General features: G+C 37.7%; 2 protein-coding genes across 5 annotated transcripts; one reads left to right on the forward strand and one right to left on the reverse strand.

The window, feature by feature from the left end:
- The first annotated feature begins 560 nt into the window (after positions 1-560).
- On the forward strand, positions 561-27,513 carry dnajb13 (DnaJ heat shock protein family (Hsp40) member B13). 4 transcript variants are annotated; one of them, XR_009826249.1, is made up of 11 exons: positions 561-1,149; positions 1,234-1,337; positions 9,614-9,775; positions 9,841-9,989; positions 10,073-10,186; positions 11,236-11,349; positions 11,440-11,516; positions 11,996-12,206; positions 24,015-24,085; positions 24,151-24,207; positions 24,912-27,513. XR_009826249.1 is itself a non-coding variant. In XM_062047967.1 (8 exons), the coding sequence occupies exons 1-8, from the start codon at positions 1,082-1,084 to the stop codon at positions 12,153-12,155; spliced, it is 948 nt and encodes a 315-aa protein (XP_061903951.1). In that variant the 5' UTR covers positions 561-1,081; the 3' UTR covers positions 12,156-12,862. The 4 variants fall into 4 exon arrangements, 1 of the variants encoding a protein (XP_061903951.1); XR_009826251.1 differs by lacking the exon at positions 11,236-11,349; XR_009826250.1 differs by lacking the exons at positions 24,015-24,085; positions 24,151-24,207.
- On the reverse strand, positions 15,345-20,455 carry LOC133649728 (dicarboxylate carrier SLC25A8-like). Its single transcript, XM_062046384.1, has 7 exons — positions 19,907-20,455; positions 18,360-18,496; positions 18,073-18,280; positions 17,807-18,004; positions 17,638-17,739; positions 16,362-16,542; positions 15,345-16,278 (listed from the first exon to the last, which is right to left on the reverse strand). Exons 2-7 carry the CDS (start codon positions 18,486-18,488, stop codon positions 16,173-16,175), a joined length of 924 nt encoding a protein of 307 aa, XP_061902368.1. The 5' UTR covers positions 18,489-18,496; positions 19,907-20,455; the 3' UTR covers positions 15,345-16,172.
- Positions 27,514-27,635: the final 122 nt, after the last annotated feature.

Here is a 27,635-nt window from a genome sequence, read left to right on the forward strand (position 1 = left end):
ATTGACCACTAAATGGTAACACCCGAATAAGTTTTTCAACTTGTTTAAGTCGGGGTCCACTTAAATTGATTCATGATACAGATATATACTATCATATATACTATCATCATAATACAGTCATCACAGAAGATAATCACATTGAATTATTTACATTATTTACAACCAGGAGTGTGGGGGGGGGGTTAGGATTTGGACATCAAGTAGTGGAAGTAGAGAGAGAGAGATCAGAAGGCATGAGAAAAAGTATCTGCATTTGATTATTAGCAATCCGGGGAGGGTGTTAGTTTAGGGTTGTAGCTGCCTGGAGGTGAACTTTTATTGCGGTTTTGAAGGAGGATAGAGATGCCCTTTCTTTTATACCTGTTGGGAGCGCATTCCACATTGATGTGGCATAGAAAGAGAATGAGTTAAGACCTTTGTTAGTTCGGAATCTGGGTTTAACGTGGTTAGTGAGGTGTGATCTGGGGTGGAGGTCTAGAAGTAATCTGACTATCTTGTATACAATAATATTACTGTGTTGCTAAATTGCTGCTGGACTGCATCACTGTAAATTTTTTGGATTATAGCAATTTTTTACGTTTTTTATGTGTACCCGACCGATATAGTTCCGCCTCTACCCTTGGTTGACTGTCCCTTAACTCCTCCCCTCAGCTGGCGTCTCCTAGCAACTGATGTAAACACTTCTACTGTTTTGGAAGAAGTTAATTGTTGGTGTTCGTAAGCGTGTTACTACGCTTTGAACCCATTGCCAATGAAGTTTTGTCATGTTATTCATGCGATTAATTGATCATTGAAGACGAAATTTACAAATATTTTGTAAAATTTACTGAACGGACTTACGTCGGGTGGATAACGCCAGCCATCCTTCGCTTCAAAAGAACTCTCAGGTTATCTATCCCTATGGTATTCCACGACCATCATCCGTATTTATATGTTTACCGGATTAAAGACTTGGACTGCTAAAATACTTTGGGATTTATTTTTTTGATTTCACGCAAATCCTCGTCACGTGTGGATAAAAATATACTTAACTAAGCTTTATTGTATTCATTTATTGGTTAATTTTCGCTAGAAAAAAAACATGTGCAGCGAATACTACGAGAGGCTTGAAATAAACCGGAATGCTACAGACGCAGACATTAAAAAGGCGTAAGTGTACCAAGCACCACCACTTTTACGATGGACCAATCACAGATGGCTTTATTGTCACGTAGCTGAATACTTTTTCTCTAGGTATCGACGCCTTGCACTCAAGTTTCATCCGAGCAGCAACAAAGAACCAGAAAGTGCTGAGATATATTACCTACTGGGGGAAGCCTACGACGTTTTGAGTGACCGTAAGCACATTTTTATGTTGATCGTATCGTCTTTTGGCCATATACAGTCTCTTCCGGTGTTGTGCCCTCCACTGCGCATGTGTACAACGAGACCTGTTTTTTAATGTTCTAACCGGAAGGATATTTAAGTTGACTTTTAGAGTACATTTTAAGCTATATTGGTTTATTAACCCATCAAACGATTTAATATACGATTTACTATGTTATGATATCGATGAGAAGATATCGAAAAGCAACGCATATAGCGTTATGATCGTCTTTTGGCTTTATACAGTGTCTTCCCGTTGTGCCCTCCACTCACTGCGCATGTGTACAGCAAGGACTACAACGCGTTCTAGAGACCTGTTTTAATGTGCTACCCGGAAGGATATTTAAATTGACATTAAAAGCTATATTGGTTTATTAACTTCCATCCATCCATCCATCCATTTTCTACCGCTTGTCCCTTTTTGGGGTCGCGGGGGGTGCTGGAGCCTATCTCAGCTGCATTCGGGCGGAAGGCGGGGTACACCCTGGACAAGTCGCCACCTCATCGCAGGGCCAACTTATCAAACTATTTAATATACGATTTATTATGTTATATCGATAAGAAGGTATCGAAAATCAACGTTTATAGCCTTATCGTACATTAGATAGATAGCCAGGTAAAATCCACACATTAAAAACCGGTTAAAGTGTTACGCATGCGCAGTAGTAAGGGCATGCACAAGTCGATGTTGAGGCACGTCTCATCAGAACACCTGGTTACCGCAGGACAGTCAATATTAAATGTTATTATATTAGCAATGAGCTCAAATACTGAACACGTAATGACGCTGGGAGAAGGTATCAGTAACAGTTTTGTTTTGTTTTTGTTTTTTACAAAGCTTCATGAAAATGTAAAAGTTCTCCACAAGGTATAGAGCAGGGGTCACCAACCTTTTTGAAACCAAGGGCTACTTCTTGGGTACTGATTAATGCGAAGGGCTACCAGTTAGATACACACTTAAATAAATTGCCAGAAGTAGCCAATTTGCTCAATTTACCTTTAACTCTGTTATTATTAATAATTAATGATATTTATCTCTGTGGAAACACTGATCATCTTAATGATTTCTCACAATAAATATATATAGAAACAGATAAATATCAATATGCAACACTTTATTTTTATATTTTCTCTAAGTGCACATTTTTCAAATTGAACATTTTCAAATGATCACTTCTAAGACAGTCTTGTGAAATCACAATATCCCATTTTAACTAGCTAGCCACTAACATTTTTTAACAAATCATGAATTACTTTGTACCATGTTTGTACAAATAATAACTCATGTAAAATACAAAAGTAAACTCTCAAATTTTTAAATCATGTCACACTTTGAACTGGACACCAAATCTGTTATCTGTTTCTTTGTCAGTTAGTGGGAAGCCTGGCATTGCATCCTGTTAACTAGTGTGTTGTACTCTGGTGTGTAACTTGACACTGCAACTCTGAGTGAGTCTTGCAGATGTGCATCAGTGAGGCGTGTTCTGTGTTTGTTCTTGATGAAGTTCATGTCAGAAAAGGCTGATTCACAAAGATAAGATTTTTCCTCATTGTTTGCGGAACCTTCTTAATCTTTTGGACATATTTTCACAGCAATCTGGCCTTAAGCTTAATTATGATAAATGTAAAATGTTAAGGATCGGAAATCTAAAGGGAACGTCCTTTCGAATGGAATGCAAAGTGCCTGTTTTGTGGACAGATGGACCAGTTAACATACTTGGTGTTGTTGTCCCAGAAAATGTGGAAGATCTAGGCTCAGTAAATTATGATAATCGACTAAGAAAGCTGGACAAAATTATGCAATTATGGAAAGGGAAATCCCTAACCTTGTATGGTAAAATGTCTATTGCCAACTCGTTAATTATTCCTCAATTTATTTATTTGTTTTTGTCATTACCAGCTCCATCACAAAACTTTTTTAAGATTTATGAGCGGAGGGTCTTCGGTTTTGTCTGGAACGGCAAACCAGAAAAGATTAAAAGAAAGGTTTTGTACAAAGAGTATGAATATGGGGGCCTGAAACTTCTCAACCTTGAAGCTATGTGTCTGTCTTTAAAAGCATCAATTGTTCCAAATATGTATTTAAACATTGAGTGGTACACAAATGTCCTGTTGGACAAAAAACATGTACTGTATCAAAAGAAATTGTATCCTTTTTTCCAAGTGATCCCCTCCCAGAGAGTCTGCTGGGAAACATGGCGGGGTTCATAAAGGAAACAATCCACTCATAGTGGTGTTTTCAATTTTATGTGCCAGAAAAAAGAGACAATATTTTGCAGCAGTTAATATGGATGAACTCTAATATTATAATAGATGGAAAGCCTTTCTTTTGGAAAAATATGTTTGAAAGAGGAATCATTTTTGTCAATGATATTATCAATGAGAATGGTAAAATTATGAAGTATGGTGAATTTAGAGCTATGTATGGTGATGCTTGCTCAAGCTTTTCATTTTATCAACTAACTGGAGTAATTGGGAAAAGATGGAAACAAATAATTAATTATGGAACTACTAAATTATTAGTTTGTAAACCTCTAATAAGAAATTCTAGTTGGCAAAAAGGAACTAAAATAAATAGAAAAATATTTAATTTTTATTTAATAAAGAAATGTTTGAAGGCTGCCTCATACAACACAAATGGAAAATGGGAGGACTTTTTTGACTGCCCGTTGCCACGGGATGCCATATTCAAACTAATCTATAAAACCACTATCGATGTGCAAAATCGTTATTTTCAAATTAAAATTATTTATAACTTCTTACCCACAGGGAAAATGTTAAAATTATGGAATATGACAGAGTCAGATGATTGCCGATTTTGTTGTCAGGAGTCTGAATCCACCCTGCATTTGTTTTGGTATTGTCATATTGTGTCTTTGTTTTGGGTGGAAGTTGAAAAAATGTGTTTAAGGATTGGTTTGTTTATGAAGCTTAATGTGGTTTCTGTTATTTTAGGAGAGTTAATTGACAATCATGATTTAGTCAATTTAATTATAGTACTCAGTAAAATGTTTATTTTTAAGGCCAAAAACAGATATTCACTTTGTATTACTTTCTTTAAAACATTTATTCAGTATTTTCTAACTTTAGAAAGTTACATGGTTGAAAACGATAATGATGCCAAAAAACATTAAAAAAAAGATGAGAAGTCCTCAAAGGCTTATTTTGAAAGTATAATTATGTTTATAGATTATATGATATCTGTTGTTGTGTTCCGTAATTTGAGTGTACATGAATGAAGGTGTGTGTTGCTGAGTCCGACTTGGACATTATCTGGACTGGGCCTGGTTTAAAAAACTCTTTAAACAAATCTAATTTCATTGACAACCTGGTCTGTTGAAGATAAGGCCCTTTTTTTAAAAATAAAATAAAATAAGATAAATAAATAAAAAACATTTTCTTGGATAAAAAAGAAAGTAAAACAATATAAAAATAATTACATAAAAAATAGTAATTAATGAAAATGTTAGTGGACTAGCAGCCTATACAATCATGTGTGCTTCAGGGACAGTGTCCCTTGCAGATGTGTTGTCTATGTTGTGGGAACCAGAATATTGGTAGCAGAAAGAAATAACCCCTTTTGTGTGAGTGGGTGTGGATGAGTGTGCATGGGGGAGGTTGTTTGGGTTGATGCACTGATTGAAAGTGTATCTTGTGTTTTTTCTATGTAGATTTAATTTTAAAAAATTAAAAAATATATATATATATTTTTTTTTTTATTTTTTATTTTTTTTATTTTTTTTTTTAGAACAGAGCCCGCGGGCGACTCATCTGGTCCTTAGGGGCGACCTGGTGCCCGCGGGCGACCTGGTGCCCGCGGGCACCGCGTTGGTGACCCCTGGTATAGAGCAACTTTAATCTTGTGTATTTACATTAATTGTTTGGAATCGGGGTCTTTCTGTGTGGAGTTTGCATGTTCTCCCCGTGACTGCGTGGGTTCCCTCCGGGGACTCCGGCTTCCTCCCACCTCCAAAGACATGCACCTGGGGATAGGTTGATTGGCAACACTAAATTGGCCCTAGTGTGTGAATGTGAGTGTGAATGTTGTCTGTCTATCTGTGTTGGCCCTGCGATGAGGTGGCGACTTGTCCAGGGTGTACCCCGCCTTCCGCCCGTGTGCAGCTGAGATAGGGCTCCATGCAGCACCCCCCGCGACCCCGAAAGGGACAAGCGGTAGAAAATGGATGGATGGATGTTTGGTATGCATTAGGACACGGGTGTCCATATAGTTTTTTCCACGGAGGGCCACCTACTGACAAATACAATACGTAAAGAGGCTATTTTGATATATTTCATTTTCACAACCAACACAATATTTATATATATATATATATATATATATATATATATATATATATATATATATTTATATATATATATATATATATATATATGCATTAGGACACGGGTGTCCATATAGTTTTTTCCACGGAGGGCCACCTACTGACAAATACAATACGTAAAGAGGCTATTTTGATATATTTCATTTTCACAACCAACACAATATTTATATATATATATATATATATATATATATATATATATATATATATATATATATATATATATATATATATATATATATATATATATATATATATATATATATATATTTATATATATATATATATATATATATATTTATATATATATATATATATATATTTATATATATATATATATTTATATATATATATATATATATATATATTTATATATATATATATATATTTATATATATATATATATATATATATATATATATATATATAGCTTTCCTCAAGTTTGGTTCTGGGGACCCTGAAGGGTCTTGGTCATAAAAAGGTCCGATATTATTTTTTTTAACACTTAGTTGTAGATCAACTTCAGGTCAACCTGTCTTTATAAAGTTTTTTGTGTTTGTTAGTTTTATGCCCTTTTTTGCGAAAACCCTGTTTTTATGGCAAAAATACAAAATAAGCAATATTTAACCCCATTTTTTAAGTGGAATATTTGACGTAAAATTAATTGGAACATTAAAAATCGGTCAATTGTTCATAACATTAACGCCATCATCATTATTATTTTGATCAATGACTTTCCAACTAAAATTATTTGGCATCCAAAATGGTCCCACTCATAAAAGCGGTAAATTTACGGTAAATTTTATACCGAATTAATGTAAATTGATCATTGTTTTACAAAACACAAAACCAGTGAAGTTGGCACGTTGTGTAAATCGTAAATAAAAACAGAATACAATGATTTGTAAGTACTTTTCAACTTATATTCAATTGAATAGACTGCAAAGACAAGATATTTGATGTTCAAACTGAGAAACATAATTTTTTTTTGGAAATAATAACTTAAATTTTAATGGCAGCAACACATTGCAAAAAAGTTAGCACAGGGGCATTTTTACCACTGTGTTACATGGCCTTTCCTTTTAACAACACTCAGTAAACGTTTGGGAACTGAGGAGACACATTTTTGAAGCTTTTCAGGTGGAATTCTTTCCCATTCTTGCTTGATGTACAGCTTAAATTGTTCAACAGTCTCCATTGTCGTATTTTAGGCTTCATAATGCACCACACATTTTCAATGGGAGACAGGTCTGGACTACAGGCAGGCCAGTCTAGTACCCACACTCTTTTACTATGAAGCCACGCTGTTGTAACACGTGCAGAATGTGGCTTGGCATTGTCTTGCTGAAATAAGCAGGGGCGTCCACGGTAACATTGCTTGGATGGCAACATATGTTGCTCCAAAACCTGTATGTACCTTTCAGCATTAATGGCGCCTTTACAGATGTGTAAGTTACCCATGTCTTGGGCACTAATACACCCCCATACCATCACAGATGCTGGCTTTTCAACTTTGCGCCTATAACAATCCGGATGGTTCTTTTCCTCTTTGGTCCGGAGGACACGACGTCCACGGTTTCCAAAAAATTTTTTAAATGTGGACTCGTCAAACCAAAGAACACTTTTACACTTTGCATCAGTCCATCTTAGATGAGCTCGGGCCCAGCGAAGCCGGCGGCCTTTCTGGGTGTTGTTGATAAATGGCTTTCGCTTTGTATAGTAGAGTTTTAACTTGCACTTACAGATGTAGCGACGACCTGGTGTTACTGACAATGGTTTTCTGAAATGTTCCTGAGCCCATGTGGTGATATCCTTTACACACTGATATCGCTTTTTGATGCAGTATTGTTTGAAGGATCGAAGGTCCGTTATTATCATCTCTTACGTGCAGTGATTTTTCCGGATTCTCTGAACCTTTTGATATTACGGACCGTACCTGGTGAAATCCCTAAATTCCTTGCAATAGCTTGTTGAGGAATGTTGTTCTTAAACTGTTCGACAATTTGTTCACGCATTTGTTCACAAAGTGGTGACCCTCGCCCCATCCTTGTTTGTGAATGACTGAGCATTTCATGGAAGCTGCTTTTATACCCAATCATGGCACCCACCTGTTCCCAATTAGCCTGTTCACCTGTGGGATGTTCCAAATAAGTGTTTGATGAGCATTCCTCAACTTTCTCAGTCTTTTTTGCCACTTGTGCCAGCTTTTTTGAAACATGTTGCAGGCATCAAATTCCAAATGAGCTAATATTTGCAAAAAATAAAATTTTCCAGTTCGAACGTTAAGTATTTTGTCTTTGCAGTCTATTCAATTGAATATAAGTTGAAAAGGATTTGCAAATCGTTGTATTCTGTTTTTATTTATGATTTACACAAAGAGCCAACTTCACTAGTTTTGGGTTTTGTATGATCAAATTCAGGTGACTGAGCTGCTATTTTTTCTTCTTGTAAAATCTACTGTTGTTTTTACAGTGTATTACTATAAATTGTAAAACAGGACCACTGTTAATTTTACTGTAAAATTCCAGTGACTGAGCTGCCAATATAAATCTTCTGCCTTTTTAATTTTTTTTTTTACTGTGTACAGTGTTTACAAAGTACAGTAGCTGCCTGTTATTTTCAGGGGTTGCATTCTGATAAAAAATGTAATGAATGGCCACTTTTATAAGAAGCTCCCAAAAATGCCCATTTTTTATCCTTAAACCACAAGTGTAAGCCCCTGCGGCCGGACCTAGCCCACCACATCATTTTATGTGGCCCGCAAAAGCCTGGAACTAATGTGCGTTAATAAAGTACTTAAAAATACATGTACTGCATGCAATTGATTATATTTTTATTCAATATTATCGAATAATGTCCCAAATATATTATAATGCATTACAAACATTTTTCTTCCTAAAATAAAAATACTCAAATATCTGCTTGATTTATGTATAAATCTAATCTAATCTGTTCATTTGGAGTTACATTTAAAGGAATTTATGTTGGAAATTAGTTCTAATATGGAATAATAGTGAACTATTAGTTTTGTGTTTCCTACAATGTAACAAATATTATATTATCATACATTACAAACTTTTTTTGTTAAAATGAAAATAAATATCTGATTGACTAATGATTTCAAAGCAAGTTATCCATTCAATTGTAAATTGTAAAAAAGACAATAGATTTTACGGTAAAAAAAAAAAACAAGAAAAAACAAAACAACTGACTGCTCAGTCGCCAGGATCTTACTGTTTAAAAAAAAAACATGGCACCATTTTTCCATTTACAGTACTACACCGCAAAAACAACCACCGATTTTACGATAAAAAACTGTCAGCTCTGTAGCCAGAATTTTATCGTTAAAAAACAGTGTTGCCAATTTTCTATTTACAGTAATATTCTGTCAAAAAACAACAGCAAATTCTATGATAAAATTCTGGCAACTGAGCTGCCAGTCTACATGTTTTTGTTTACAGAGTACAATACTTAAAAGTATATATAATAATTACATGCATTGGCAATTGTGTAATAATATCATGAGGCAAATCTCTATACATTATATTCATATTTTATTCTCTGTTATAAGCGGCCCTTTGAGCGCAGCCATAACTGCGACGTGGCCCTTACTGAAAAGGAGTTTGATACCCATGCTCTAAACTCCGTAATATGCGTCTTACACTTATTCCACACATCATACATTCAGTTGTACACATTTAGAAATAGTACACAGTATCCACTACATCTCTCTTGGCAAAGCATCTTCCAGTGCTGGAGAGTAGTGAGTGAATGATGAGTCAGCATCCTGTGATGGAATCATAGCTGCAGATAGCGCCATCAACTGGTATACAAGGGTGTCAATCAAAAATGGAGTGTATGTCATTTCTGATCAGTGTTTATTTACGCTTGCAATGTTGTGACAGCTCGCAAAAGGGCAACCTATGACAAGTTTGGAGTGGAAGGTCTCAAAGGTGGAATCCCTTACGAGTTTGGGAGCGGCGGAGCTTGGTCGTCTAAATATGTCTACCACGGAAACCCTGACAAAACCTTCCGACAGTTTTTCGGCAGCGACAACCCATTTGCAGGTACGACAATGAGAATGGTAGTGTGTAGATGTTGGTCATCTTTATAATGCCTTGCCATTTGTCAGACTTCTATACAAATGATGCCCCACTGCTGCTGGGGGGCCTCCTGCCAGAAGAGGTAAAGACCCAAGACCCCCCAATTGAGAGGGATCTCCATTTGTCCCTGGATGACCTCTTTCATGGTTGTACCAAAAAAATCAAAATATCACGTAGGGTAAGTCCTCCTTGCACATGGTCCGAAGATACACATATGTAAAAAATAATAATAAATACATGTATTCTGATTTAATTGTGCAGGTTATGAATGATGATGGCTACACTTCTGGTATTAAGGATAAGATTTTATCAATAGATGTCAAACCTGGATGGAAAGAAGGCACAAGGATTATTTTTTCTAAAGAAGGGGATCAGGTGAGAGACTTGTTTTTTAAAAGAGGCGTACAATTATGTCAGTCATCACGTCCTATTTTTCTTAAATAACATGATTATTCATTTCGATGCCTGCAGTGTAATACAATGTAAAGATGTGAATAAGTGATATCTAGCGGGTGGCTCGTCACTCTAATATTACTCAATTTACACTGAAAACTCAAACATGCTGATCAGCTTCCAAATTGTTTGAATAAACAAATCCACAGGAATTAAATTGAATAATAATAATGAAAATAATGAAATGAGAATTAATTAAAAATGACACTTACCTTCATTATATTTATTAGCTGTACTGGCAATGTTTTAATGATAATTTTAACATTCCTAACGGTCAAAAAAGTGTAAATCTGTGCTGCGTAAGAAAACTAAATAAAAGTAAAATTTCAACTAAATAAACTTCCTAAAGCAAAAATAAGCAAGTTTGAACATGTGACTGGAAAAGTTAATTTGTTTTTGAATGACGGATGATCTCAAAATGACGACACAGCAAAACATACATACTGCAATAAAAATAATACTAAAAAAATAAAAATGTATATAAATAAAAATGGCTACAATAGAAAATATGTGGCATAGGTTCCCATTATACACCCATTATTTTATGTTATCAATGTATCTGATGTTTACTTTATAATAACTCACATTATTAACCGTATCCACTCGGCATCCATTGCACCGGTCTGCGCTCCCCTCCAAGGTTTCTCATTACGCCCATTGGGTTGAGTTTTTTTTCTTGCCCTGATGTGGGATCTTAGCCGAGGATGTCGTTGTGACTTGTGCAGCCCTTTGAGACACTTGTGATTAATGGCTATATAAATACATTTTGATTGATTGATTGATTGACTTTGTCTGAATGATTGCTGTGGAAAAAAATAAAAACATTAACTGGACTTGCAAAATAAAGTACAAAATTATGAATTTTTCACTTATTTCTATTTTGCCTTTTTTTAACCATCAATCCCAGTAATATATTAACTAGCCACATCTAGACACACCTTAATAATCATTATTATTATTATAACGTTTAGGGTCCAGGCAAGATCCCTGCAGATATCGTGTTCATTGTGCGCCAGAAGAGTCACCCTCTGTTTATAAGACAAAACAATGACCTGATTTATAAGGCCCAAATCTCTCTCGCAATGGTGAGTTATGATGACACCCTCGATAAAGATGAATATCTGTAATGTATGAAAAAACTCGGGCAGAAACCCTCCTCTCTTTCCTACTTACAGGCATTGACAGGCTGTTCTGTCAATGTGGAAACACTCGATGGCCGACTACTCAACGTTCCCATCAACGACATCGTACAGTAAGTACATCAAATATTTAAATATGCTGAACAGAATCAAAGAAGAGCAGATGTTTACAAAATTACCATTTCCGAAGAGGAGTAGGAAGAAGCAGAGTTAGCTGCTTTACTTCCTGTGTGTACATACAGTATTACCATGTGCTCATGAACAAGTACAAAGCATTGTGATAGTTTGTTCAGTAACAGAGGAAGGACAGTAAAACAAGTACAGATTGACAGAAACACTGCATAATAAATTCAGGATACACAACATCAGACACCATTTCTTCAATATTAATACGTTAATGAATTCAGTATAAATGATATCAGACATTGAAGTTCTCTGCACTCTTCTTCCATATACCAACACCATGTGCTTATGTTGATGTTCCTTCCTCCAACTGTTCCATAGTTTTACTGCTCATACTGATTTGCAAAAAGGTTTTAGTGTTATTATGTTTGAAGGATGTCGTTCCTTCTCTCTGATACGTTTGTCACAGCTTCACTTACCAAAAAGTGGTGACTGGAGAGGGGATGCCACTTTCCCAGAATCCTTCCCAGAGAGGAAACCTCATCCTCACTTTTGGCATACAGTTTCCTGAGCGTCTCTCTCCTGAGAGGAAGGATCTCATCAAACAAGCGCTACTCTTTAAAATTTGATGACGTCTGAAGTTTTTTATCAACATGACAGGTCTACGAAGATGAACGTGGGTAAGTTATTGGATTGTGCTGCTTCTCTGCATTTAGCATATTTGCTTTCTTTGTCTCAAGCAAACAGCAGCTGAAGAGAGGCGGACAGACATTAGCACACATGTTTTAAGACGTGTAGATAACGCAGACTGCTGAGTCATGCTAAAAACACAAGAACACCACACACTGTACACAAAATCAAACCCATATGTGCCATACATCAAACATTCTTCCTGCTTCTGTATCTTTTTCGTTTGCGCATTTAGCACTACATCTCTCTTGGCAAAGCATCTTTTCAACACATGTCATAACCACATTTGTTTTTAGCAAACATCTGACTTGTGACATTCCTCCAGGCAGACCAACTGCTCATAATATTATGTAATGTGCCCCTCTCATCTAGCTATACAGTGTAACCCAAATATTAGGAAAGTATAATAAACATTGTTTTGTAAATAGTATCTATGTGACAGTGTGTATAATGCCATCCTCGAAAAATATATGTTTGTTTTCGTGCAGGAGAGCCCTAATGTCCTGACTGTACTGTCTTTTAAAGAGTACTATGTTCTGACTGAAGTAACTATCTGTGCAGTTTGCTGCCACAGCTTCTATAGAGAACGGACCATGACAAACCTAAAAGAGAGTGTGTGTTTGAAAACTTGCTGAGGGACAGACTGGCTGCCAAAGTGAATTATTGGTATTATTAATAAAACTTATATTTGTTTGTTAAATCACTGTTATGTGCTTAGTGTCAACACGCCATAAGCAGAAAAGCCATGTGGTTATAATTGTATAGATGTATTTGCTGATTCTGCGATTCTCACTCCTGTTCATTTCAGTCCTGTTACTCCAATGAGTCATTTTTGCCAGATGGATCCTTTACAAAAATATACATTTTGAGTACAGTAGTACCGTATTTCTCGGACTATAATGCGCACTTAAATTCATTTCATGTTCTCAAAACTCGACAGCGCACCTTATCGCCTAATTTAGGGAATCATTTTGGTTGTGCTTACCGACCCGGAAGCTATTTTATTTGGTACATGGTGAAATGATAAGTGTGACCAGTAGATGGCAGTCACACATAAGAGATACGCGCAGACTGCAATATGATGGCAAAGTGACAATGTAAACGTCCAGTGTAACACAATAAATAATGTTCACTCAACTTTTACTTTCTGACAAGGAGTGTCGTCCACAGTGGACATGTTTATATCAGATTGGAAAATGTTATTTCCCAGAAAAGTTAACTAACAATTTAACTTTTAATCATGTAGATACGTCACAAACGGATGTTTGGCTCAGCTAGCTTTAAATCTTTTTTCTGGGAGACGATTTATAGGGTGGGAACTTAGCCAGGGTGTACCCAACCCCGCTTATATCATGTAGATTTTCAGTTTACTCGTATATCCCGCGGTTGACATTTTTTTAGGGTGATATCCCTCAGTGCTGTGCGACGTGACCGGCTGGCTGTATCGCCCTGGAAACGCTCAAGACGAAAGTGGCGCGCTTTGCTTTGCAGAACGCAGACATTCGTACCTCCGCCAAAGAGGTTAGGTTTCCGCCAGGGTTTGTTTGTGTGTTTGTTAGCAGCATAACTCAAACAGTTGTGGATGGATTTTGATGATTTTTTTTCTGGAAATGTCCTAAAAAAACAATTCCTCTTATATACTACGAACACACTTCACTTCCTGCGTACGGCAATCCACGCCTCTCACCTGCGCAGAGGATTCTGGGAGATGTAGTTTATTTTCAGACCCGGCCAACGCCTAAGCGACAGAAAAAAACTACACACCAGGGTTTTGTTTGATACCGTCACGCGTTACGTCATTATTGTGAAGACTTTGAAACCGCATTAGCGCGATATCTACAATATTGTTACAACCCTACAAGTTATATTTATATTGGGGTAATCAGAGTCACCTACCTCTTTAAAGTTTTACATATCATTGCAGCGACTATCTTTTCAAACGAGGTGCAGCACAACTTTATCGCCTGTCACATCATCTGTTTTGGCTACACACATCCATCTTCACCTTCTTCCTGATGTCAACCATTTTTTAAAATTTCAGCCTGTGTGCGGGTTTCGGAGCACACAGCTTTGGCAGGCTCACAATCTCAACCCTTTTTCGTTCGCTTGAAACACGAGACAGAAGCTTCGCCTACTGCTCAGTGTTGAATTGTGATTGGACAGAGTGTCCAAATCTGAAGCAAATGGCTAATTTCAATTTGATTTGCGTATTTATAAGGGGCCCAGGCACACAGACATCTCTGATTAATTCCAAATTGATGGGAGTGTAACAAAGAAATGTGCTTGGATTAGTATGTGTGCACACTTTCATAAATCTAAAAAAAAAAATGTGGGCGTTTTCTGGATTTGAACATAAGCCCATTTTTAGTAGGAAATCCATGCAGGTCTTAACACTTGAGGCCCCAGATGTTTTGGGTGGATCTCACGGGGTTCACTGTGACATTTGATACGCCAACTAATGGCCTGGATTCTCGTTACTCAAATTTGTGCTTGCAACTTAAAACATAGCAATTACCTGAGGCATAACTCTTATCTCAAAACACTCTCAAGTTGAGGTACCACTGTAGTTCAATATACGGGGCGGTATAGCTCGGTTGGTAGAGTGGCCGTGCCAGCATCTTGAGGGTTCCAGGTTCGATCCCAGCTTCTGCCATCCTAGTCACTGCCGTTGTGTCCTTGGGAAAGACACTTTACCCACCTGCTCCCAGTGCCACCCACACTGGTTTAAATGTAACTTAGATATTGGGTTTCACTATGTAAAGCGCTTTGAGTCACTAGAGAAAAGCGCTATATCAATATAATTCACTAATTCACTTTATGTGTACTATGAAATTTAGAGTCGGAAAGACCGAAATTCCCATTTAATTTGAGAGCTACAACCAAGCAAATGCCACTGATTCGGTGGAACGTCCCATTAAAAAAAACATACTTAGGTTCGATCCTTGTGATTGTAATTTGCAATGGTTGGCAACTGCACTACATCATGCTAAACTGTGAAATGTGTCATAAATTGGTAACCAAAGGGAATGTGTACCTAATGTTGTGTATTCATGTATTGGATGGAACTTTATTGTCATCGCACTTAAAAAGTACAACAACATTTTTTTTTTTTTATTACAAACCCGTTCAGGATCACACATACATCATACAGGGTATACAGAACAGGAACATTGTGGTCGCCACGAAGGCGGCGCCCCGTAATAGGTGGGGAAAGGTAAACAGGAGGTGAGTAAAAAGAAAGTAGATTCCAGACAATCTTCTATGAAGGTGCGGGGGGCTCAGTTTGGGGCTAGTAAAAACAGCTCTAGCTACAATAGCACAAATAAAACACGTAATGACACACAGAAAACACAGGACTTCTTCGGGTGGGCATCCGGTTCGGGCCTCTGGCGCTGCTCCGTCCACCTTCACACCACAAGGAGATAAGCAGTGACAAAGGCGTGTGGTGGGGGTCTGTGTGCATGTCTGTGTGTGTGTTAAGTCTGCAGGCCTGGAGTCGCTCCGCACGAACAAAATTATCGATTTGCAGCAAATCCTAGTATTCATTACATACCCTACAACGGACTGTAAACTCAACAAAACTGGCACATTGCAGTAAAGGCTCAGTGTGTGCTTAAAAACATAACATTATTATACAACATTTCCACAGGATCCTTTGACTTTAATCTTGTAAAAATACAAATCTAACACCACATTTTGATCCTCATATTTTGGTACTCTTCCACATGCGCTCCTAAAATCCAAAGAGGTCTGAAGTCCACGCAGGAAATCGCTTCACTTCCTCTTTTGACAAATGTCAGTTTAATTATGGCAAGTTCGTCTTGCGTCTACCTGAGCTTTGACAACAAGAAAGGCATCTGAGGTGCTCCCTGCGGCCTCCTGTGACTGGTGCTAATGACCGTGATGATCCACCATTGTGGAAAGTTTCAACTTCTCTACGCCAAACGCTGTTTTGGTCAAAACGGTGACTCCCAATACTTGGTCATGCCTCGTTTGATTTGTTCGTAGGTCACAAACATGACAATGTTCCAGGAGCCCAGTCGCAGGAAAGAAGGCATAAACCTGAGAAAGGGAACATGATCAAACATTAGAAAGAAGTGTACAGTAGGCCGATGCTATTTGTTGATGACGTGAGGACAACACACCCTTTATAGAAGGCTGGGGGTCCTTCATTCTTCAGCATGGTGACCGCACAGTTGATGGCGCTGCTGTACTGGTTGGTGCCTGAATTCATGAAGCGCGTTTTAACCACGTCCACAGGCGACGCCACCACTGTGGTACAGAAGCCTGCACCGAAGGCAGCCGTGAAATGACACGGCAGGTTGTCTGCAAAGGAACAATAGCGATTAAACAAACACATCTGTTATCATTTGAATATAGCATATACTAGAGCGGTGGTGTCCAACCTTTGTCCACACATGGCTGGATAGGGACCGGTACCTTTCACATTTGAACTGATAAGGTCCCAATTTCTGGTATTTTTTTGTGTCTTAATAGGTGTTAATTGTTTGAAAAAAAATATCTAGGTAAAATTTAAAAATGAGCTAATTATGATAACTGTGCTGTCCTGTTATGTTGTTTTCTTATTACATTTCTGAGTCTCATTTGCAAGTATTATATGGTAGATTTTGCATGCAGTTGCAATTCCAAGGCGTTAGATGGCAGTAGTGAATAGACTACGGCGGGTTGCCTTAGCCAGGAAATAGTCTTTGCCATGAAGTTGAATGTGCCAGTCTATTTTTGAATGATTGAAACTTGTATTAGTAGATTGCACAATATAGTTCATATTCCGTACAATTGACCACTAAGTGGTAACACCCGAATAAGTTTTTCAACTTGCTTAAGTTGGGGTCCAAGCAAATCAATTCATGGTAAAGTCTTATGTCTTATGTTACAGTGTTTATACTATAAGTATTGTACTTATTACACACCAGCTGTTTGATTGTAACGTGCATCTTAGCGTAGTTTTTATTACCAAATTTGGAGGTATTAATATAGCAATGTAGAATCGCTAAGGCTAATCAGTAGCATGTATATGGCAAAGCCAATGTAGATTAGCATCAAGCTAGCACATTTTGGAAAATACACTTTAATTGAAGCAATGATTTGGACACGAATGCAATTTTTTTGTCAGAATGTCATACAGGACTTTTTTATGTGTTACTTGAATGCATTACATGTATTTTGAAGTAAAACATTTTCAAAGTGTCTTCATTCATCTTTGCACTGAGTTAAAGCAGTTAAGGTAAAGGAGCATGTACAGTACAAGTACATTGCATGATTAATTTGCGTATAAACATGATTAATGCGGTTTTCTTTTGTGATTAATCACATTAGTTAACTTTTTTATTTTATTATTAATTTAATATACAGGATGTGTTATGTAATGTTCAGTTTCAGAGTCTTTTGCCTTTTGCTCACCTGACATCAAGTTGTACTTCAGGATGAGCTCCTTGATGATGTCATAGGTCACCAGCTCCGAACAGTTAACGATGGCGTTGCGAGTTATGTTGGGCATGCAGCCTGCATGAACGCAAGAGGAGCGTTACAGCACGTCTGAGTAGATTTAAATGTTATGTAATCCTCGTACCTTTCCAGAGCCCCCGAACGCCCTCGTCCCGGGCAATGGTCTTGTAGGCGTCCAGAGTGCCGTTATATCTTCTCCCGCCGTCAGACAGGCGAGCCTGGGCTTGAAAGCGTACTTTCACCACGTCTGTCGGTTGAGCAAAGGCCACAGCCATGGCGCCGGTGGTGCATCCCGCCATGAGCCGGATTACGATCCCAGAACCTTTTTTCACGACACATCCAATTGTCACGATCAAAGTCGCCGTTTCGCTGGACGATGATCGTACTCACTTTCTGTGCCGCGGGTGTAGAACTGCTTCATGGAGTCGTAAAGGCCGATTCGTACCGAGGCGAAGCTCATCTGCCTCTGCAGCCCTGCCACCAGGCCGTTGTAAAGACTCCTGGGCCCTTCAGTGCGCACCATAGTGCTGATGGTGCCAAACACGCCGCGGTATTTCTTCGCATTGCCACCATCCGATTTCTGACTCTCTCCCTGAACCTGAAGGCAACATAAGCACAAACATTCACAGCAAAATCCAACTCCACGTCAACCATCATAGTTGTATATCGTCCTATACCTGGAGTCGCACTTTGGCCGTGTCCAGTGGGAAGGTGATGAGGTCAGCGATGCATGCGGCAGTGCCAGCACCAAAGAACTTCACAGTCGCTGAAGGCATCACGTCTTTGGCTTTCATGACGACGGCCATTTTTGCACCTACATTGTAACACAGAAAAATGCTCTTAATTGACCTTATATACTCAGCTTACTATTTACCAGCTTTTCCCCTTCATTTTAAACTTAAGTCTCACTATATGGCAGTACTTTGCAAATACTGTGTCGGGGCAAAGCAGTATTCGTATTATATGAATATGTACTATATATTTTTTCTCTGCTTAACGAATCCCAAAGACTAAGCATTCTTGAAATATTACAAATTGTGTTTTATAAACTTTACTTGGAGAATTGTTGGAAGTTGTTAACAGTTGAAAACCGCTGCTGTATGGTATTGAAACCATATTATTTATTCCAGCCAATCGGTTTTTAACATTATAGGCTCATCAATGACCAAATTGGAAATACATGCAAAAGGTAACAATAGTATGGTTTTATCAAATAAAATTATGCTGAGTGGCCCAATTTAGCCAGGATAAATTACAATATAACGAAGATTATTAAAATCAAATCATTACTCCAGAGTAATTATAATAACTTTATTTAGTTAAAATACATTTAATTTTTATTTTAAATCTAAATATTAGTATTAGATTTGTAATTGTTATAAATATCATGTGTATTATTCATAACAATTGTCGTACTATATAATCAACCATCAATAATTACAATAGTTATAATATGGGTTCATGTCAAAATACAAATAAATACTTTATAGATAGATATCCCATCACAACACAATAATAAATATTAGTGTTATATTTATAATATATTTATTATTTATATCCATCATTATACTATATAATTATGTGGGTGCATATACAGTATACGTTTAAAAAAGCACCTTAAAGACAGACATCCCATCACAACATACTGTAGTAATAGATATTAGTATTGTAATAATTATGATTATAATAAATAAAATATTTAATATTCATGAATACTATTATAGTATATAATCAATCATAAATACTTCATGATCATTATAATACGGACTGGTTTATAAACAAATACAAATCTCCTTAAAGACAATACATATTAATATTAGAATATTTTTTAATTATAATAAACATACTTATTTTTTTTATCAATATTATTATACTATATTATTGACTATCAATCATTTTAATATTTATATTGATAATAATGTTTTCTCATGTATAAATAAAAACATCAGGTCATATCACAACATAATGAGTATTGTATTTATAATTGTAATAAATATTATTCATGATTATTTGATTATATTATTGAATTATACATGACAAAATGAAAGTGGCAATGGGAACCACATTCAAATAGTTTGATACCTGATACATTGACATATTTCATGCATTGCCTTTCATTGTCCAATCAAATACTTTAGACAACAATCATGTAATATTCTGGCACAGTACTACAAGCATTAAAGTGCTGTATAGTTGCTTCACATACAGAAGTGTAAAAGTTTACCTCTGTTATAGTCCACTGAAGTGTAATAATCCCCAAGCAGCAATGTGTAGAGCGGATCCTTGAGGCGTTCCTTCCACTGCCCTCATCTCTTGCTGCCTGCTCACTGCTTGTCTCGTCGCCAAGAGGCTCAATTTATGGCCACCTTTCTGCACATGACCTCAAGGCAGCGTGACGGGCTGAGCCCACCTGTTATGTGAGGCTCATGTTTACCAGTGTGGGACACGCACACAGAACACAGGCAAGATACTTTAGCTCTTGTTGATCTTCACTTTGCAGCGTCACGGCTGGCTGGGATGGGCTCTTGAAGCACAGAGGAAAAAATAGGAAAACATTTTAACATGTAGTCATTTGCAGTCATCACGTGTTGTCATTCTTCTACTTAATCCTGATTCAATGTATGTTGGCTGTGAGTTCATAGGACATGCAGTCCTTTTTGTGTCTATTGGCTCACGTCTGCGGCCAATCAGAGACAGAGTTGCCTTATGGAATTCCTGGAGTGTTCTCACTGGAACTTCAAGCCAGTCATAGAAGGCTGCGCTGGATAACACCTTTAATCACTTTTGAAGTGCATCCAAGTAGAGGAGAGGGGTCATTTGGACTCTCCACTAGTATATATACTCGTATCAGCACCAATCTTATCATTTATCATATACAGTCAATGCATGACATTTGTTTGAAATGCAAAATAAAATATTTTCTATCGTTCCATCCCTACAACTTATATCAGTGATTCTCAAACTGTGGTAGGTAGTGTTGGGTTGGTTACTGAAAACCAGTAACTAGTTACAGTTACTAGTTACTTTATTTCAAAATTAACTCAGTTACTAACTCAGTTACTTACACCAAAAAGTAATGTGTTACTGTGAAAAGTAACTTAAGTTACTTTTTTAAAATATTTTTTAAGGCTCCCATTAATGCCCTTTTAGCCTTCACTTCAGTATTGTTATTGCACTGGAGAATAATATAATCTGTTGATCAATTTGACATGCATTTGCATCACTGAACTCTGCTAAGCAATGTGGTCTACATACAACACACAAAGACCAAGATATTTTTCAAAGGGCCAATTTATTATGGGCCAGAACAAATTGACAAAACTATTTTAAATAGCTGCAACATAACATACATAAGTAACAAACCGCATAATAACAACATGTCACAACATAGCTGTAAACCTGGCTTCACCCAAGGAAGGCACACATGACATGATTATATGTCATGTCAATATATACCGCACACATACTGCTATACACACGCCTAACCAGGCGTTTTTTCTCTCTCAAGGAATTGTGAAATAAAATCATGTCTTCAGTGAAGCCCAGAGCACTCTACGCATTTCCCCAGTTTTAGTTTAGAGAAAAGGAAAGATTGGCCTGGCCCGCTAGGATCCCTCTTTATGTTTGTGAACTTTATAGTCTATATATTTAGAGTGATGTGATAATCAAACACTCTAGAAGTCTAGAATGAAAGAGTATATAAGAGAATTGACAGAGTGTGTGTACCTTCAGTGCTGAATGATGAGCCGAGGCAGAGTTTGGAGTGTCTTCTTTAGCATTGTTTCCATGTTTATGTACTCACTGTCCACTGTGTCCAGGAACTTGGAAAATGTTTTCGTGACATTTTCCGTTTGACGCCCACTATCATGCTAATTAGCTGCCTGAAAGCGGGTGACTCCACTGTAGAAATAGCCTGCATGTCTTCTAGCACACACGCTGCAATGGCTCTATCAATGTTGTCCTGGCTAGCAGTCCCTCCGTTAAAATCCTTAGGTGGTGGTGAAGTGGCATCGGAGTCTGTGTCTCTCTTTACTAGCTTCGTCGAAACATGTTGCTTTTGTAGCTGTTTCAGCAGATTTTAATTGCTGTTTTGTGCAGTAGACAACTTACATTTAACTAAAATGTTATTTTCTTTGTGTTCGACAAAAGAAAAGTAGTGAGAATATCTCCATCTGAAGAAACTCGGCTTCGCCATGATGTCTTGTTAGTAAACACAGACACGCCCCCCCACCCCACACACACACACACACACACATACAAACACACACACACACACACACACAGCATGCGGCGCGCCTCTTGTGACAGAGGAATCAGAAGGACGACACTGCAACTCTCCAATAAAACTCTCATATCTTCTCATTTTCTAGTCGATACTATATAAAAAATAACGCAGTAACGTATCATGTAGTAACGGTAACTGAGTTACTGAATATAAAAATTAACGCGTTAGACTACTCGTTACCGCCGAAAATAACGGCGTTACAGTAACGCGTTTGTAACGCGTTAGTCCCAACACTGGTGGTAGGCTCAATAGGGAAGCGATAAAAACTACAACATGGCTGACGGGGAGAAGTTGAGGCACGTAGATAAGACCGCTCACAAAACAATGCATCCTGAAAAGACGGTCAGAAAGCAGTTTGAAGATGGCCAGTAAAACCTAATCTAGGCAAAAATTTGACCAAAGAACCACCATTACATGTTATGTAGACCAGGGATTCTCAAACTGTGGTACGTTTACCGCTGGTGGTACACGGGCGCCATCAAGTGGTACGCCAAAGAATCAAGTGTTAGCAGTCAAACTGTGTGTAATGTTGCAGTGACCAAAAATATTAAATATGCACGTTAATAAAATATCTGCCTTGTTTTTAATGACTACTTAGGCTTACTACTATTTTAATGTTGGTCACTATAGTATGACGGTACTTGGAGAGCCAAGTGTTTTCTAAGGTGGTACTTGGTATAAAAAAAAAAAGTTTGAGAACCACTGAACTATATTTTCTGTTTTCACTACACACGCAAATCATTTAATCTTGAATCCACATGTAACTACATGTGAACATTTCTGGAGAAAATGCTGATGCCGACCTGAAATGCCATCGGAAAATGCGTACAATGAATAAGCTGAACTGCTGATGGGCTAAAAAGTTACTTTAGGCAAAAAAATAAAGCCCTGTACAGTGGACGGCCTTCAGGTCTTCTGTTGGAGATCCAAGCTTAACAGTGCTGGGGGCCACAGAGAGGCGGCAAATAAGTCGTTGCAACCCGGCGGCTCATGCAGGCTTCCCGAGCAGCGCTCTCAACACCATACTTGCCAACCCTCCCGATTTTCCCGGGAGACTCCCGAATTTCAGAGCCCCTACCGAAAATCTCCCGGGGCAACCATTCTCCCGAATTTCTCCCGATTTACACCCGGACAATTATATTGGGGGCGTGCCTTAAACGCACTCCCTTTAACGTCCTCTCTCACCTGAAACGTTCACCCCTTAACAGCCGCATGCTGTCCAGGCGTCCGCTTTTCCTCCATACAAACAGCGTACCGGCCCAGTTACATAATAATGTAGCGTTGGACGGGTTTAACAATGGTCTTTACTCGAAGATGTCAAGAAATGCTGACACGTTGTATGATCTTTTAACTGGTTTATTGATAACGCAAGGCATACTTGGTCAACAGCCATACATGTCACACTGACGGTGCCGTATACACAACTTTAACACTGTTACTAATATGCGCCACACTGTGAACCCACACCAAATAAGAATGACAAACACATTTCGAGAGAACATCCGCACCGTAACACAACATAAACTCAACAGAACAAATACCCGGAATCCCTTGCAGCACTAACTCTTCCGGGACGCTACAATAATATCTACGGCTTTTGGAGCTCAGTGCACAACTGCACACACAACAAGAAGAAGACGAAGCAGAAGAACGAAGAAGAGACATGGCGACGACGAGTAAGAAGTAGAAATATGCTTGCAAGTTCCAAAATGATTGAAAATAGAGTTTAATTTCATCCAGAAAAGCTCAAAATGGAAGGGAAAGGGCTCAACCCCGCCCCCAACCACGCCCCCGCAACCACGCCCCCCCTTCCCCCCATCTCCCGAATTCGGAGGTCTCAAGGTTGACAAGTATGCTCAACACTGTGAAAAGAAAGAAATAATTTTAGGTGTAAACGCCCAAAATTAGCTATTATGGGAACCGTGAGCATACTTGCAAGGTAGCACGTATGTAATAAGAAGGGCTTTAGGAACCTGCCAGTCAGAGTTCAGGGTTAGCTGTGTGTGGTGATGCAAGGTCTGTCTGACAACTTCCGTTTTAAATCAAGGCTTGACTGCAGCGCATGGGACGCCAAAACCTCTAAGCTTCGATGCACATTCAGCTATATTTGATGCAAATGTAAGTTGGCACCTGCACTTTAAAGTGATCTGCTTTAGACTAACATCATCTTGTGTCACTTTTAGTAAAGGATGTTGCAGTGGACAAGAGTACAGGTCGTTTAATAATTGACACTGGCCAAGGTATTTGTCATTTAAATTTTTGTAACCATTAGGTTTTGGTTGATTATCTTCCTAACTTGTGATGTTTGTTTTTCGTAGGATTGTTTTACTGTGCACCATCTTAAACTGTCAAGTGTTTTTTATCCCACTATTTTAACTGTTGTATTTATTAAACATAAAACGTTTTACTAACCCTTTTAAACTTAGTCACTTGGCATTTTAATTCAATTATCCGGTGCTGTTATTTATAGGCTTGTTTTATTTTACAGTGTATATTTGCAGTGTGTGTGTTTTTTTAGTGTTGAAACATTTGTGTTATTATTCTATTTAAGTATTTTATAATAATACTGGTTTTAATTGAAAGCTAAAACTATAGCATTTTAACTACGAAATGCCTTGTTTCTATGTGTAATAAATTTACAAAGCTAGAGCCTCCTCCAGTTTATTCTGGTAACCTGGTTTAGCTGTAATATAGTCCTAGCTGCTTTTAGTACACACACCCACTTGGAACTACAAACAAAGTCTATTTTTTAGGTTTAAACTTAAACATAAAATTAGCTGACATGCTAGTATGCATGCTAACAAAGTAACAGTTAACATACTAGCAAATGACCTCTTAGTAACAAAATCCATGATTCCTAGGTGTAAACGTACAAAATGTGTTAAAATGCTAACATAAACCGTTAGCATACTAATATTAGCATGTTTGCATACTCTGCTTTCAGGATGACCGGCTGCGATGGATGGATGTCAAGTGAGTACAGTTATTAAACTGCCTGCTGGACCCCCATTAGATACAAAAAGGACCTGAAGATGCCTACGAGGGCGCCTGATTAAAAAAAAAACACTTAAATTTCCTTGGTCAAAAGTTTACAGTAAATTACTGTAAAAAAATGGCACCACTGTTATTTTTACGGTAAAATTCGAGCAAATCAGCTTCCAATTTTTTACCATAAAGCTAAGGTTGCTGTTTTTACATACTGCGAAGTAATTCAATGAAAAATCGGTACGGGTTTTATTTTTACAGGAAAATTCTGGCAACTGAGCTGCAAGTATTTTCTCTACTGACTTTTTTACAGAGCAGTCAAATTTGAAAAAATACTTTGGTACGATTATCATATTTGAGGCGGCGTGGCTCAGTTGGTAGTGCAGCCGTATCAGCAACTTGAGGGTTTCAGGTACGTTCCCCGCTTCTGCCATCCTAGTCGCTGCTTTTGTATCCTTGGGCAAGACGCTTTACCCACCTGCTCCCAGTGCCACCCACACTGGTTTAAATGTAACGTAAAGATGTAGATAATGAGTTTCACTTTGTAAAGCGCTTTTAGTCTCTAGAGAAAAGCACTATATAATTGAATTCACTTCAGATTTTATGAGCGTGTTTCATCTGCCGTACAGATTTACTTTAGAAAAGAGAAGTGTGGGATACTTCTCTCGTTGTCTTATTTGTATTTGACTTTATTAAATGTTTGGGTAGAATTTTATTAAACAAAACCAGTTTTCTCTTAAAGTGGAACTGCACTATTTTTGGAATTTTGCCTATCGTTCACAATCATTATGAGAGACATAACGCACGTCTTTTTTTTTTTTTTTTTTTTACGATTTTAAAGATGAGGTCATTAGAGACAATAATCTTTACCTGAGACTTGGCTAAAACCAGTTGATTTTTTTCCACTTAACGAGGCATCTCCTCCTAACTATACGAGTGCACATATTGCTCATCCCCTTTACAGGGGTGGAGAGGTCGCACTAATATCCAATGAAAATCTTAACCTCAGCCCTAACCTAAGTAATAAATATAAATCATTTGAGGTGCCCACTATGAGGTCTGTCACACCGCTACCTCTCCATCTGGCTGTTATCTACCGCCCCGCTGGGCCCTATTCGGACTTTATCAGTGAATTTTCAGAGTTTGTTGCTGATCTAGTGACGCACGCAGATAATATGATTATAATGGGGGATTTTAATATCCAAAATAATACCCCGTCAGACCCTCCATGCGTGGCGCTCCAGACTATAATTGATAGCTGTGGTCTTACACAAATATTAAATTAACACACGCATCGCAACGGTAATACGATAGATGTAGTCCTTGTCAACCACCTCCAAAGTTATGGTACTCCCGTACACTAAAATAATATCCGATCACTACCCTATAAAATTTGGAGTTCTGACTCATTGTCAACAAGCTACTACCCTTGGTTTAGCAGTCGCAACATTAATACTGGCACAACTACGACTATTGCTGGCCTACTGCCCTCGGTATTGGCACCATTCTCAAATTATGTAGGCTCTATCGATAACCTCACTAACGACTTTAACGATGCCCTGCGCAACGCCGTTGATAGCATAGCACCGCTAAAGCTAAAAAAAGGCCCCTAAAAGGCGTATCCCCTGGTTTACAGAAGAAACCAGAGCTCTAAACTGTCATGTAGAAAGCTGGAACGCAAATGATGTGCGACTAAACTTGAGGTTTTCCATCAAGCATGGAGTGATGGCTTAATAACTTAGAAACATGCACTTAACTTAGCTAAAACTAATTACTACTCAAATCTCATCCGCCTCAATAAAAACGTTCCTAAATATTTGTTCAATACAGTTGCATCGCTAACCCAACAAGGGACTCCTCCCAGTAGCTCCACCTACTCAGCTGAGGACTTTATGTGGATACTGATGCGTCATCAGTGTTGTTGCTATTTGATCTCAGCGCTGCTTTCGATACCGTCGATCATAACATTCTATTAGCATGTATCAAAACACGTACTGGTATGTCAGACTTAGCCTTTTCCTGGTTTAACTCCTAGCTTACTGACAGAATGCAGTGGGTCTCCCATAACAATGTGTCTCTACAGCTTGGTTATGATACAGGTTACGTAGGTAATTGAAGTATTGTTGACAGATTGTTTTAATGCATTTTGAAAGTGATTTAGAGGTAGAATTGATTGCTCCCATTAGCTGCATTGCTAGCCACCTAGAACAAGACCATTTTTATATGTTAGAAAGCAAAAAAAAATAATGTTTTGAATACTTTCTACCTCCTTTTCTTTTGGTTTGTTGAGTTAGCACAGGATTAATATGTGGAAATGACAAATAAGGTATTTTGATACCTAAAATAGTTTTTATTTCATTATAATTTATTTAGTTCAATCCCAGATAGTCTGTGACCTAAAGTTTGATAGCTTTGTAGATACATTGAGACAAAGTCGAAGTTCATTGTGTTCATCATTGTGTTTTTGAAACTGCACCAATTTTTTCCTCAGAATTTTCAACTAACTTGAAGTGTTTTGTCAAAATTTTTGTGATTTGTACATTTTCATGTGTTTGTTCTGTTTTTGGCCAAAATAAACTAAGAAAACAATCTCAATTGTCTTTATTTTGAAGTTATCATGGCATTATTTTACCACTTGGGAATATATTTTCGTCCATGTGGCCCCTGAGTTAAAATAATCTTG

The sequence above is a fragment of the Entelurus aequoreus genome, linkage group LG05, assembly GCF_033978785.1.
Source record: "Entelurus aequoreus isolate RoL-2023_Sb linkage group LG05, RoL_Eaeq_v1.1, whole genome shotgun sequence".
Classification (NCBI taxonomy): domain Eukaryota; kingdom Metazoa; phylum Chordata; class Actinopteri; order Syngnathiformes; family Syngnathidae; genus Entelurus; species Entelurus aequoreus.